Raw genomic sequence first — 14,421 nt, 5'->3', positions numbered from 1 at the left:
GTGACTACTCACCTGCTAGTTGTCTCATTGGGACCCTCACAATGAGGCTGGTTGATACAACATCCTCTTTGAGATGAGTGTGAAAATTAAAGCACCTTAATTGCATTTTCTTGATGGTCGCCCCAGATGATATTTCAGACAATGAACATATTCGGACAAGATTAGCTTGTTTATTAAAATTTAAATATGTGTGCAAATGTTTCATAACTTTGTCTATGAATGAAACACAAGTTTAAAATTATGCCAAATAGGGTAAGGATTATATTCATGAATACTACAAGATAGTCGGGTAAACAAGGATTGACTTATGGTAGACCACCAACATCTGATGCTGAAGTGGGGGAGGGTTGGTTTTTTTTCACTTCAAACATTAGGGGAAGCGGCCAATGCGCCAGTTTTGAAGACAGAATGTCGTCGCCAAATGTAAAAGCACCTCTCTCATGCTGACGTTACGGGGCAGTACTTCATTACCATGTTGTTCATGTCTGTTTGACTCACACACATATAGGTTCTATTTGAGTGGTTCAATTTGTGTTTTTGTGCTCATCGCACAAATGAGACAGGCTTGCTTGATACACAAAGCAAGCGACATCGGTCCACTCAAAATGGTTTGGCACACTCAGGCACTGCGGCGACTGGATGCCATGCGCTATCCTGGTCTAAATGAGGATATTGATTTTACTTGTTTTTTTGTGATGCTTAATTGTACTTCTAGTCTTTTTTTTCTATGGCATTACTTATCATCCCAGGGTATTTTTTATCTTTATTTTCTATGGTGTGCGCAAATGTGTGTAGTGCGTAATGGGTCACATGTGGTGATGTCACTATTTAAGGGAGGCCTTTCTTTTCAATGGTGAATCTAGCCCTGATGAAGACCTGGTGAGGTCGAAACATGTCAGCTTTTTAATGTAACCCCAGCCCAGTACCATTAAAGGCTTTTTAATGTAACTTCCCGTTTGGACACCTTATTTTGGAGTGCCTTAAAGGGTAATGTTTAGGTTAAATTTATAACTAAATCTATACTGGATGTTGTCAGTAGTGGTGTTTTGAAACATGTATGTGAAATTCAGGGTCTGTAACAATGCCAAATAACTGCAATATTTTTATGAAAATGTATCATTTGAAAGCCACTTCTGAAATGTTGGGCTTCTCGCTGGCAGAGCCTCTATGATGTATATAGAGGGAGTCCAACTAAGGTTCTGGCTCAGCTCTTGCTTATGGATGTAGGCTTACCAACAGTTTTGGTTGTAGTAGAATATATCTTTCCTATGCTTTCACACGGGAGTGGCATCTTATAGGCCTATCTAAAACAGTCTCATAGTAGACTATTACAAAGGCTACTTAGAAATAGTGACTATTTTAATCTTTCCCGAAAACGACACGGCAGTGTCAGCGTCAGTGCATTCCACATTATTACGCAAATTACATTTTTCGCTGTTTCCCCAAATAATCAATACAAATGACAGTCGTCATAATTTTCAAGTCATCAGCCATTAGAGTACAATTAAAACGTTTTTGAATGAACCTTCCAATGATAACGGTATTTTTTTAAATATTAAAAAACTTAAAATGCCCAAAATGCTCTGTTCCAAATTATTAAACAAAACAGTTTTGTAGTGTTGTAATCCAAATTTCTTTCTTTTTTCCCATTTACATCAAAACAGTGGCCATTTGGTACCTTCTAAATTACATTTCAATGTTCAAAACAGCTGTAACTGGAATGCTGCATTTAACATTGAAGTCAATGGTAGGGCAATGCATGGGAGTTATGGAAGCCCAGATATCCTTGTTGCCCTCAGCTGTTTTTGTTTGTTTGGTCTGGTGACCCACACTTCACTCTTCAATATACCCGCAGATTTCCCTGCCACGTTAAGGTGCTTTGGAGGTGATGACATTCTAACTCACCAGACATAACATCCCATTCATTTTCAAAGGGGTTTTATCATTGGAAGCTTCATTCAAAAACGTTTTAATTGTACTCTAATGGCTGATGACTTGAAAATTATGACGACTGTCATTTGTATAGATTATTTGGGGAAACAGTGAAAATGACATTTGCGTAATAATGTGGAATGCAGTGTAATTGTTCTCTCTCAGTTTATTATTATTATTTAGTATGCTTGCGAGCAAGCAGAGGCCGAAGGCTCGCAAGCGTACCAATTGTTCTCTCTCAGTTTATTATTATTATTATTTAGTATGCTTGCGAGCAAGCAGAGGCCATAGGCAAGCATACTTATTGTTCCGTAGAAGTCCTATGGAAATCGCCATAGAGTGCACGCTGGCTAATTTTCAGATAGAGACGCGGTTCGAACGCCAAAACGACCGGCTCGAAAAGGGCTTGCGTGCTTACATTGGAAATTGGTGTACCCCATTTTATTCGTTCACCAGACCTGTTTTTCCTCCGTTTCCGGTCTGTTTTTACCCTCATTGAAATGAATGGTAGAATGATCAGAATGATGATGTCACAAACAGTGGCAGTTAGAGTGAGATGTGACCTGTCCTGGGTTTTTTAATAAAATAAAATGAACCGCTTCACATATCGACTAGGTAAAGGCATTGTCAGAGAGGTCTTGACTCCAACTACAAACTGTGTGAAAATCATTAGCCAACTCTTAAAAATGTTTGAGAGAGAGCTGTTTTAAAACCCCCATGATCCCCCTATGGGCTGCCCCATTCATTTTAGAAAATTGTGTGTGAACAGCTTAGCGCATATGTCAAAGATGTCCATTTTTTGACTGAAGCATTTGGCCTAGAAAAGTGATTTCAGCATTGACATGGAGAGCAGTGTTGTGACATTTATGCGTGTCCATATCCTTTGACAACTTGCAAAACTTGAGGAGATATGACAGTGTAAAAATGAGGCAGCACATATGTCTGTAGGTACTACTGCCTAACTGCCAGAATTTTCATTCATACACACACACATGCAGCCTTGAAGAACTTTGGAACTCTGCTGTCGCCTGGGAAACTGTGGCCTAATATGCTGCTGTGGCCACTGTATACACTATACAGTAAGTGGCAGTGGCCTAATGGGTAGGGTGTTGGTCTGTCAGAGGGTTGCAGGTTCGAATACCACACTTACCCCTCTCCCTACCCACCCATTGCTGAAAGGTGTGTGTGTGTGTGTGTGTGTGTGTGTGTGTGTGTGTGTGTGTGTGTGTGTGTGTGTGTGTGTGTGTGTGTGTGTGTGTGTGTGTGTGTGTGTGTGTGTAAGCGGCAAGCATACGAATAGCATTGTCTCTGCAGAAATGCAGTCTAGTTATTAGGGCCCGAGCACCAAAGGTGCGGCCTGATGGATTTAGGTCAAAATATTTACCTCCGCCAAGGAGGTAATGTTTTCGGTCTCGTCGGTTTGTCTGTCTGTTTGTCTGTCTGTCAGCAGCATAACTCAAAAACTAATCAACGAATTTGGACGAAACTTTGTGGGTTTGTTGATAATGACCCAAGGAACATGTGATTAAATTCTGGTGGTGATTCGGATCACGAACCGGAACCAGGACTTTTTAAAAGATTCTGTCAGCAGGATAACTCAAAAACGAATCAAATGATTTGGACGAAACTTTGTGGGGTTGTTAGTAATGTCCCAAGGAACAAGTGATTAAATTCTGGTGGTGATCCGGATCACTAACCGGAACCAGGACTTTTCAAAAGATTCTTCACCATCTAGAAGACCAGACTAGTGACCAGACATTGAATGGCAGGGACGCCACAAAAACAAGGCAGAAAGACTTAGGGTGTAACATAGACAAATGTATCAAGCAGCTTCCTTGGCGGAGGTCTGCGCTCTCTGAGTGCTTCTAGTTATATTTGTCTTTACACTGTTGTATAACGTACTATATGTTTAAACTTACTCTCGTCAACAGCAGGATCTACATTTGGCTTGATGGTGAAGCGATTTTCTGCCAGGCTGGTTTCGAAATCCACCTACAGATAAAAATGCAGGGAAAAATATTAAATTAACAAGTATAAAGAAGTTCTGCTTGTGGGAGGATTCTTGTTCTTCCAAGTTATGTTAGTGAGAAGAGCACAGTTACCGGAGTAACTGGAGCTTGAAGACCTTCATCTGAATGGCTTGAGGGCCCGTGTCCACAGGGTGAGTTTTTAGTGCCGTCATTGGCTATTTTCAACATAAATACTATAAGCTTCATTGACCAGAGCACTAAGCACCTTCAACGCTAAAAAAGACTGATGGAGACCTTTAAAAACAAAAACAAAAAGTAGCGCTCCTAGTGCTGAGAGTTGAAACTATCCTTAAGAGGCATGCTGGGTGCTCATCACTCACCCTAATGCCCACATATGGCATGTAAACATGGATTTGTTTTGTACTGAATAGGTTCTGTAAGAATGGAGATTATTGAATGACTCAGATTACACTGTTGATGCTATCTCCACATATCTGACCACTTCCTTGTCTCCTTTAGTGTCACTCTCCACCTCTCCATCATCAAGACCCCTCGCCTTATCTCGTTCCGTAATATTAAGGACATTAACATTGATTCCCTTTCTACCTCTATTGAAACCATTCTGATTTCTAATAATCTCTCCTCCCCTGATGAACTAGTCACTCTGTATAACAATGGTCTTCACAATGTCCTTAATTGTTTTGCTCCTGTTAAAACTCGGTCTGTCACCTTTTCTCAAACTGCCCCCTGGTACACCCCTCAACTCCGGACCATGAAATCCAAAGGCAGACAACTTGAGCGCCTGTGCAAGAAAACTGGTCTCACTGTTCACAAAGAAATGTACCAAGCTCATATATCACTCTACAAGGACTGCATCTCTCAAACTAAGTCTGATTACTACTCCACTCTAATCTATGCAAATGAAGGCAACTCCAAAACCCTGTTCTCTGTGCTTAACAACATCCTTAAACCACCTGACTCTCTCCCTGCTCATATGTACTCAGTTGAGACTTGCAATTCATTACTGGACTTTTTTAATGAAAAAATCCATAAGATCCACCAACATCTTATCTGCAACCCCTCTTTTCCCTCCCCCGCTGATCTCTTCCCCCTTCACCAGTTATTTTCTAGTTTTCATCTCCCGGACTCCTCTGAAATATCTGACCTCATCTCCAAATCCACGCCCTCCACCTGTCAGCTTGATCCCCTCCCCACAACCCTTGTCAAATCCTGCCTCCCCTCTCTCCTCCCATTCATTTCTGCCATCATCCACTCCTCACTCTCCACTGGTACTGTACCCTCTCTGTTCAAAGTTGCTGCTGTCACCCCTATACTAAAAAAACCTGGCTCTGATCCCTCTGACTACAACAACCTCCGCCCAATCTCCAACCTTCCGTTCATCTCCAAAATTCTAGAAAAAATTGTAGCTTCTCAACTCCATTCCCATCTAACTCTTAACTCCCTCTATGAGCACTTCCAGTCTGGTTTTCGCCCCCGACATAGCACAGAAACAGCCCTAGTTAAAATCACTAATGACCTTCTCATGGCTGCTGACTCTGGCCTACTCTCTATTGTCATTCTCCTTGACCTCAGTGCAGCCTTTGACACCATCTCGCATTCCATCCTTCTCCACAGACTCTCCTCAATTGGCATAAGTAACACACCCCTTGACTGGTTCCATTCTTATCTCTCTGGCCGTTCTCAATTTATTCAAATGAAGTCTTTTAAATCCAAGCCCTCCCCTGTCACCTCTGGTGTGCCTCAAGGTTCTGTTCTGGGGCCCCTCCTCTTCATCACCTACCTCCTTCCCCTTGGTAATATCTTCCGCAAATTCAAAATTAATTTCCATTGCTATGCTGATGACACCCAGCTCTATTTATCTGGCAAACCCTCTGACACTCTCCCTCCCCCCTCCCTCACCACCTGTCTTTCTGAAATCAAATCCTGGTTCACCTCTAATTTTTTGAAACTGAATTCGAACAAAACTGAAGTCCTACTTATAGGCACCAAATCCACCTTATCCAAAGCAAATAGTTTCTCCTTCTCAATTGATAGCTCTCCTGTCTCCCCCTCCCCTCAAGTTAATGTTAGTGTCATGCTTGATGGCTCTCTATCCTTCCTCTCCCACATTAACAACATCACACGGTCTGCTTATTTCCACCTACGCAACATTAACCGTCTCCGCCCCTCTCTCACCTCCCATTCTACCTCCATCCTTATACACAGTCTTGTCACCTCTGGCATTGATTACTGTAATTCTCTCCTCTTTGGTCTCCCTCAAAAATCTCTCCACAAGCTCCAACTGGTCCAGAACTCAGTTGCCCGCATCATAACTAAAACCCCTTCCTGTCACCATATTACCCCTGCACTCCAACATCTCCACTGGCTCCCTATCAAATTTAGAATTCACTTTAAAATACTTCTCCACACCTTCAAGGCTATCCAGAATCTTGCCCCTCCTTATCTATCTAATCTTATTCACATTGCTATTCCCTCCCGCCCCCTCCGTTCCTCTTCCTCCATTCTCCTCTCTGTCCCTTCTGCCCGTCTCAGCACCATGGGTAACAGAGCTTTCAGTTGCTCTGCTCCTCAGCTGTGGAATGCGCTTCCCCCTGACATCCGCAACATTGAGTCTTTACCCCTGTTCAAATCAAGACTTAAAACTCATCTATTTCAATTAGCCTATTCTTTATGATTCTTTAACTGTATTTTGTTTTATTTTATTTTTATTTATTTTCTATATATTTATTTTTTGTTTACAATCTGTTTATCTGTCTTGTTTTATTTTGCCTCTCTCTGTACAGTGTCCTTGAGTTTTTTGAAAGGCGCTTTTAAATAAAATGCATTATTATTATTATTATTATTATTATTATTATTATTATTATTATTATTATTATCTCAAGTAGAGTTTGGGCCTGTTTGTGCTAGCTCACCCCCACTGAAGATGTGGCATACCCCATGGTGCCACTGGCCATAGCAAGACAAAAGGACACTTTTGGTGTCGGGGGTTGCAGTATATAATCTCACCTCAGAGATTCCTCTGGGAGTCACTTCCTACCTCTGAAGGGCTCCAAACTCTGTCTTTCTCTCCCTCTCTCCCTCTTTCTTTCTCTCTCTCTGTCTGTCTATCATGGGTTAACTCTATTTGATTTCACTGTATCCTATGTAACAAACAGTAGCCTTGAGGTAAATGTAATGTTACTTTGCAGTTGATAACTAAATTGTCATATATAACATTCATTCATTTGCATCTCCTCATCTGTATCATGCCATTTGCCATTCCTGTGTCTTAACCCTATAAGATCTGAACCATGAAAGCATAGACAGAAAATTCTAATTTCTTGGAATTTGCCTCAATACTGGTCTGTTATAGGAAATGTAAAAAACAAATTCAAAAATTTGTTAAGGTCACTGATGATATTTAATGCATCATATATGATGCATCAGGCTTTAAATAGTTGACCAGGCCAATTTCATGACCATTAAAAAATGACTTTTAATGCATTTACAACCTTTTTTTAATTTAAAAAAGCTGTCAGACAAATTAATTTAATTGAGGATTATCTTTAAATATTTAGTGAGATCCTGCCATTTTTTTTAGCCTGTCCTTGTTTTAGCAGGACCATATTTTACATTTCCGACAGCCTGGTTGGGCATTTTTTTTTTTAATCTATGTAAAAGCATAGCTGATCGAATGCTTAACAACCTATTTATGAGTGAAATATAGATCATTATTCCTTTTTTTGTGGAATTTGAATATATGGGTCCATTACTACAATTGGACCATTTCTCCATTCACTTGAATGCATTTTTTATGAGATCATAATTTCAACATTTTGCATTACATTTTCAAAATTGCAAGTAAAACCTGTTTCTTAAGGCAATATTTTTGTCTTGAAGTAACACAACTTGTGTGTTTTGTTAAATGATCGTCGTGGTATGCTTTGTAAGTTTCCATATGGCAAAATGCACTGATGGCTAACTTCCTGCCAACACCGGATGGTGCTTATTTGTTTCATCAGTTTTAGCACGATCTCTCTGCAACATGGTGTAACAATATAAACTCTTCCTTGATTAATTGCACAAAGTAAGTGTTCAAATTAAAGTATATAGAATTATATTTCGGAAATTTGTACACAAACCCTTTGCAATTTGACGATATCTCTGCTCCGGTCAGGGAAACTTCTACCCCTGTGGTACCATGTTTTGCCGAGCTGCGGTGAACTTGTTGTTGACCACTGCTCTCCTGTGGCGGTTTCTCTGTACTGCAGGACGTTTTGAAATGACACGCAACATGTTTTTGAGATCGATTTTTTTAGTGTCAGCGGGGAGAGGGCTTTGAATTTGATGAAACAAATATGACGATAGGGTTAAGTTAACACTGCTTCTGTTTCAAATGCCCACTCCTGGCCGTCGTTGGTTAGGAAGAAAGTGGAGGGAAAAGTTATTCTTTTACAGTTCTGTCTGCTTCCTTTTATTTAAAGCACAGATAATATATTGTCTATAGTTTACTTGTGTAACTTATAGCTTAGCAACAACATAAGTCCAGAGAAGGGCAGAGAGGGCAAGGGAGGCAATGATTTGAATGCTCTCAGCTAGGGCTGTAACAATATTGTATTGAACTGAGAAATTGTGACACGCCGAGTTACGATACTGTATCGTGGTGCAAGACAACAGTACCGTGATACGCCCTTTCAAAGCTCTGTTATCCTTCAGTCAAGAAAACAACAGTGCTTCCTAAATACAAATCATCATTACCTCCGCCAAGGAGGTAATATTTTTGGTCGCATTGGTTTGTCTGTCTGTTTGTCTTTCTGTCTGTCAGCAGGATAACTCAAAAACTTGCAAATGGATTTGGCTGAAACTTTGTGGAGTTGTTATTAGTAATGACCCAAGAAACAAGTGATTCTGGTGGTGATCCGGAGCACGAACCGGAACCAGGACCTTTTTCAAGATTCTTAATCAATGCTGGCCTATAAATCTAGATGCCCCTAGTGACCAGAAATTGAATTGCTGGAACTCCACAAAAAGAAGGAAGAAAGACTTAGGGTGTAACATAGTCAAATGTCCTATCAAGCAGCTTCCTTGGCGGAGGTCTGCGCTCTCTGCGTGCTTCTAGTTCTACATGTGTTCATGCACAGTTTTGAGGCCCTCCGCGAAAATCTACATTGAACTGCAAATAGCCAGGAAAATAGAGAGAAGGCACTGAATGAGACCGTGTCCAAACTTTTGGCCTGTACTGTACATCGGTGTCAGCAGTGTATGGCAAGCGCATGCCTTGTCAATAGGAGAATCTTTGTTTATACATTTGTGTGCATGTGCCGCAAACTGATTGGCAAGAAAAGACATGCGATAACATTCCAAATTCAGTTAGTGGGCAAAATCCCTGGCATGAAACCTCACATCACAGAAAAACAACCACCAATTTTATATCTTAACACTTTACCAGAAATATCACATTATGTTGGGTGCTATGGCCTGAATTTATTTTTCTACTTTAAGATTTGGCTAATTATGAAATGTGCTAAAGAAGTGCAGTTGACGTTTCAGTGAGTGTCTTTCTTTACCATGTTCAGACGATCAGACATTGCGTCAACTGAAAAAAAAACATCTGCTTTTTTTTTCGGAAAGTAACTTGTCTAGTCTGTCACTTGAAAATGAACAGTATAAACGTTTTCCATGTCATTAAATTAGTCTACATGACTGCACCAGCTGCAAGCCCTAAACATTCCTAAACTACATTGCCATTACAGCTGATTTTCATTTTTGTATGGCTGTAACAACGGCACACCACAGTATGATCGGTTGCTACATCAGTAAAACGTGTTTCATAGATTGAACGTTGGACAAAATATCCGATCAGACAACTTGCCTAACAAAAAACGGGGTCTGCTCGTTTTTCCGACGCACCATTGGTCCGATGCATCAATATTCCGAAAATTTCCCATTGATCCTACAGCCCTTAGTCTTACAGACCTTTTACCCGATAAAATTAAACCCTTCGTCCCGACAGTCCAATGTTCTGATCAAAAGCTGCTTTAGATCACCGTCATCGCTGATATGCGTAGTGGTCATGCAGCTGTCTGTGACAGTTTAGGTTTAGGGAAAGTTTTGACACAATTTTAAAACTCAGAAACATTGCAATAACTGACAGGTTAGGCTTAGGAATGGTTTTGGGTAGGGCACAATTGTAAAACTTGGAAACATTACATTAATGACAGGTTAGGCTTAGGGGTGGTTTTGGTAAGGGCACAGCTTGACCAATTAGACGCCATCAATGTGCTCGTCGCAGCCCATGCAGCTGGAGTCTACTTGGCACCGGGGATAAGAGGAGCAGGACATACGACCTGGGGAATTATGATGGCCGACCCCAAACAGCCACTGGTCAGAACATTGAGCTAGCGGAGCAAAGGGTTTAATTCAATCATTTCGAGTTAGAGGGCTGTAGGATCCATGTGAAATTTTCTGAATATTGAAGCGTCAGACCAAAGGGGCGTCAGAAAAATGACATGCTACCGCAGAAAACATGGCATGCAAATCTACAGGGTATATTGAAGAGTGAAGCAAAGTATCAAGGATATCTGGGCTTCCATAACACCCAAGCAATGCCTCTGCCATTGACTTCAATGTTAAACGCATCATGGCAGTGATTAAGGCAAAGACAGTCCTACAGTCCTGACCAACTGATTTGATGTGACCCGAATTTCTTTCTTTTTTTCTGAAGAAAATTGTGATTTTATTACAATATTTTAATAATGTGAATTCCTAAATTCATGGTTTTTCTTTTTAAATGGAAGGCCAAAATGTGTAAAAATAAAGAAATGAATGGATTATGAATTGAAATAGTCCAAAATGTGGGCAATGCATCTATATTATATAGTATTATATAGTATATAATACATGACAGTTAAACATTATTGATGGAATTATGGAAATAAATCAACTTTTTCATGATATTCTAATTATATGGCCAGAATCTGTGGTGCACCTTTAAAGTCCCAAGAATACATAAAATCAAAGTCGCACCACTTTGCTGATGAGTGAAGCAATGTAGAAAAGATCATCGGCAAAGTCCGTGCTGATCTCCTGGAACAGCTTGATGGATTGGGGTAAAGACCGCACAGTGTCTCGGATGCAAACAGCACTGTATACAGTCTGTAAAACAAAATAAAAGTATTTTTTTGTCGTGCCAGCAAATCAGTTGTACGACGAAAAACACTTGCATTATGCAGCTAAACAAAAAACAAATGGATAAACTTTGTACCTTGTATAGACATTGCCAGTCATTAACTTTTGTGTGTGAGAGAGCCATTCTGTGCAAAAGTGTCTGGAAGTGAAGAATGAGTAGAGTATTTATTCATCACATATACAGCTGCAACTCATGGGCTACAATTTGCAGTGAAATGTATGGTTTAACGTCATGAATTGCAAAAGAATGCTAGCAATAAAGAACATACATAGCCTAATAGACATTATCAGTCAGCACACTACGGAGTATCGTTGCTATGTCTCCATTTAGGTGTCTTACCGGAATACTACGAACATTGCGAAGACAGCCCTGTAGCACCTTGAATGAGTCCGAGTTACGTGGCGAGGTGAAGAACTGAACAACCTCTTTCCTCCGCTGTAGGACAGTCAAGTCCCTTGTGGGCTGTAGGAACCACTTTCTATGGGAAAACATTCAGTCAAAGTCAATGTGCACTTTATTCACTGATTCTTGAGAAAGTGGCTAAAACAGGTTGTAATGTTGATAGAAAAAAACAAAGTGAATTACAAAATTATATGGTATATCCTCGTAGACTAAGGTCTTGGCTTTTCAGAAGTGCACAAGGCCAATCTCCCCATTTTGTATTTTTTTCCAGATATCAGGCTTTTCTCCGATCATACCTTGTTTTTTGTCAACACCGTCAGACACAATTAAAAGTAATTAAAATTGTATTGATTTGGTTGCACATGTATCTGGAGTTTTTAAGTGATTATGTGTATTTTTCGGTTCACACACATGCCTTTAAATGCTGAAAATTCACTTTTGTTCTATTTTAATACTGTTTCATGTGTTCTAATTTTAAAATATGTACTGTCATAAGATGCTTACTTAACGCCTAAACAGAACAGAATTTCTTGTAATTTCATAAATATTCCGGTAGGCTTAAATTGGCTATTACTATGATAATTCAACAACTCCTAAGGAAAATGTTGTAAGCACATTCCTTTAAAATGTCCAAAACTCCTTCTTACGGTGGTGACTTAAAGGGACAGTTTGGTCAATTTCAACATGCAGTTGTATTGCTCACGCTACCCTTGACTTGTCAGTACCTGGTGATGCCACATTTTTCGGCTCAGCCCTTTCCGAGATATGAGCAATTCTAATGGGGGCAGCGTTTGTTTACATTTTTAAAAAATGAAACATAGGCCAACTCTTAATATTTTCCCAAAAGGTACTGCTGTTTGCTAGTTGTCTGCTGATGTTTTATAACCTTTTGGATGTTTTTGGGAATAAATAAAAATGTTTTTTGAAATGTAAACAAAGAGCTGCCCCCATTACAATGACCAGGATCTCGGAAACGGCTGAAGAAGAAGAAGAAAAAATCTCAGGCACTGACAAGTCCAGGGTAGTGTGAGCATTACAACTGCATGTTGAAATTGACCAAACTGTCCCTTTAAGAACTGACGGTGGTGACAGTAATCTGAGAGTGGTGAAAGTGGCCTAATTTGTAACTGCATTTAGCAAAATAAATAGCCCTCTCAAGTCAATGGCATCTTGCATTAACACTTTATTTTTGTGTGTGCACAATATGTTTGTACATGTGTTTTTTCTTCATTAGTTAGATTCTCTAGGAAGTAGGCCATTGGTTCTTGAAAATGTGGCAAAAACAGGTTTTAAGTTGTTCAAATCCAAAATATAGAGGTGTATTATCATAAATGTAGGTCTTGGCTGTGCAGTGAATGTATTGCCCAAGCTCCCCATGTTTAACATTTTTCATAAAATGGGCTCTTTCTTGTTTTGTCAACAGCGGCAGACAGAATTAGAAGTAAAAAGATATGTTTACTGTATTAAAGTGAATTACTTTAACAATTCAACATAACTGTAGATACTTATTGTATGCATATTCCTAAAACGTGTCAAAAAAACGTAAAATATGTGTTTTTTGGTGAACTCCATCAGATGTCACCACCGTCAGGTTTTCTGACAAAAAATCCTCCAAATGCACCTCAGTGGTGGCTAGAGTATCATTTTGGATCACAATTATTACTAACATGCCTAGTAATGTTTCATTAACCAGCACAATTAAGTAAAATATGGAACACGATGATGAGCGGAACAAAATCTGACGGTGGTGACATCTGACGGTGTGAGACAAAAAAACAGTCTTTTACATATTATGCATTGTTTGTTCACATTAGCCATTTCATTTTCGCTCTGTTTCTTGGGTGCTTCATACCTTTTCTGAGAAAGTATATATTAATTAACATTAATGTAATATAATACTATTAAAACCCCCGACGGTGTTGACAGTTTATGGTTGGGACAGTACCAGTGTCCAAACAAATTAACAAATTGAGGACAAAATAGTAAACTTATAGGAGCTTCAGTGATGGTGAAGTATGCAGTAGAGCTAAAGGTTTGAAAAGGGGTCCTCAGTAATGAAAATGACCTTGTGCATACCTGATTAGATTGTCTTTTAGAAAAAATCTGACGGTGGTGACCAATATGCTGGACACATTTTGAGCAATCAGAAAATAATAGTAAATATTGTTTTACATGCACTATGTGCACATCTGTAGAACCACTTTAATATGGTCTTCCTCATCATGGTGATATTGTTCAATTATGTTAGTGATTTTTGTATTTTAAGTCAATTGAAATGATGATGCCAGTCCTTGGGACAGGCGTTTTTACAGGGTGTGGACAGGTTTATAGCCATGAAAAGTAATAAAATTACACTTAAATATTTCAAACAACTGTGTATTTGTGTAACAGACCCCTTGGTCATTACCTGGATTCATTTTGTTCATGAAAATTTAGTTGATTTTCAACAGAATTAGCATTTTACTGCTGGGACATGTTTTTGCCAAACTTTCAAGAATCAGTGTATTGTCAAAAATCTATGAAACAAGTGTTAACACAGAAGATTGAAATTGCATTTCAACTTGCATATAACTTGACCAAAAATTGCTGTAATGTAGCTGCACGTTGCAATATAGCCAAACTTATTCGAGAAAAACTGATGCAGCCCGACTTCAGTGCAGCAGAGGTGAAATCGCCCTGTGGTTCGGTCCGTGCATATTAGAGTATATGCGCATCAGTGGCGTCTTTTGGTCATAAAAATTAGGGAGGACAAGGAGGTGGTCAGTCCGTAGATGCGGGAAAATGGGCTTAGTAATGGCAGATGTTTAGTATTAGGTTGTAGGCCTAATAGGTAACTTAATTGATATGGCATTGTGTTGTCTGGAAAGCTGACTTATGACATCTATAAAATAATTGAAACAAACTTTGTATAATATATTATCATACATA

At 39.5% G+C, this 14,421-nt stretch overlaps 1 protein-coding gene across 3 annotated transcripts in view; it reads right to left on the bottom strand.

Annotated features, from left to right (window-relative positions):
* The window catches only part of msh5 (mutS homolog 5), a 248,287-nt gene that overhangs the window by 158,222 nt on the left and 75,644 nt on the right, over positions 1-14,421 (bottom strand). For all 3 annotated transcript variants that reach the window (XM_063199820.1, XM_063199819.1, XM_063199818.1), the window contains 4 exons: positions 11,431-11,569; positions 11,167-11,229; positions 10,929-11,057; positions 3,852-3,924 (listed from right to left, as the gene is read on the bottom strand). In XM_063199820.1, the coding sequence (XP_063055890.1) occupies positions 3,852-3,924; positions 10,929-11,057; positions 11,167-11,229; positions 11,431-11,569 (404 nt within the window). The remainder of the gene's footprint in view (positions 1-3,851; positions 3,925-10,928; positions 11,058-11,166; positions 11,230-11,430; positions 11,570-14,421) is intronic.

This window comes from Engraulis encrasicolus, chromosome 5 (genome assembly GCF_034702125.1).
Source record: "Engraulis encrasicolus isolate BLACKSEA-1 chromosome 5, IST_EnEncr_1.0, whole genome shotgun sequence".
NCBI lineage: Eukaryota > Metazoa > Chordata > Actinopteri > Clupeiformes > Engraulidae > Engraulis > Engraulis encrasicolus.
The sequence above is the reverse complement of the archived record's forward strand: the minus strand, read 5'-3'. Positions and strand labels throughout refer to the sequence as shown.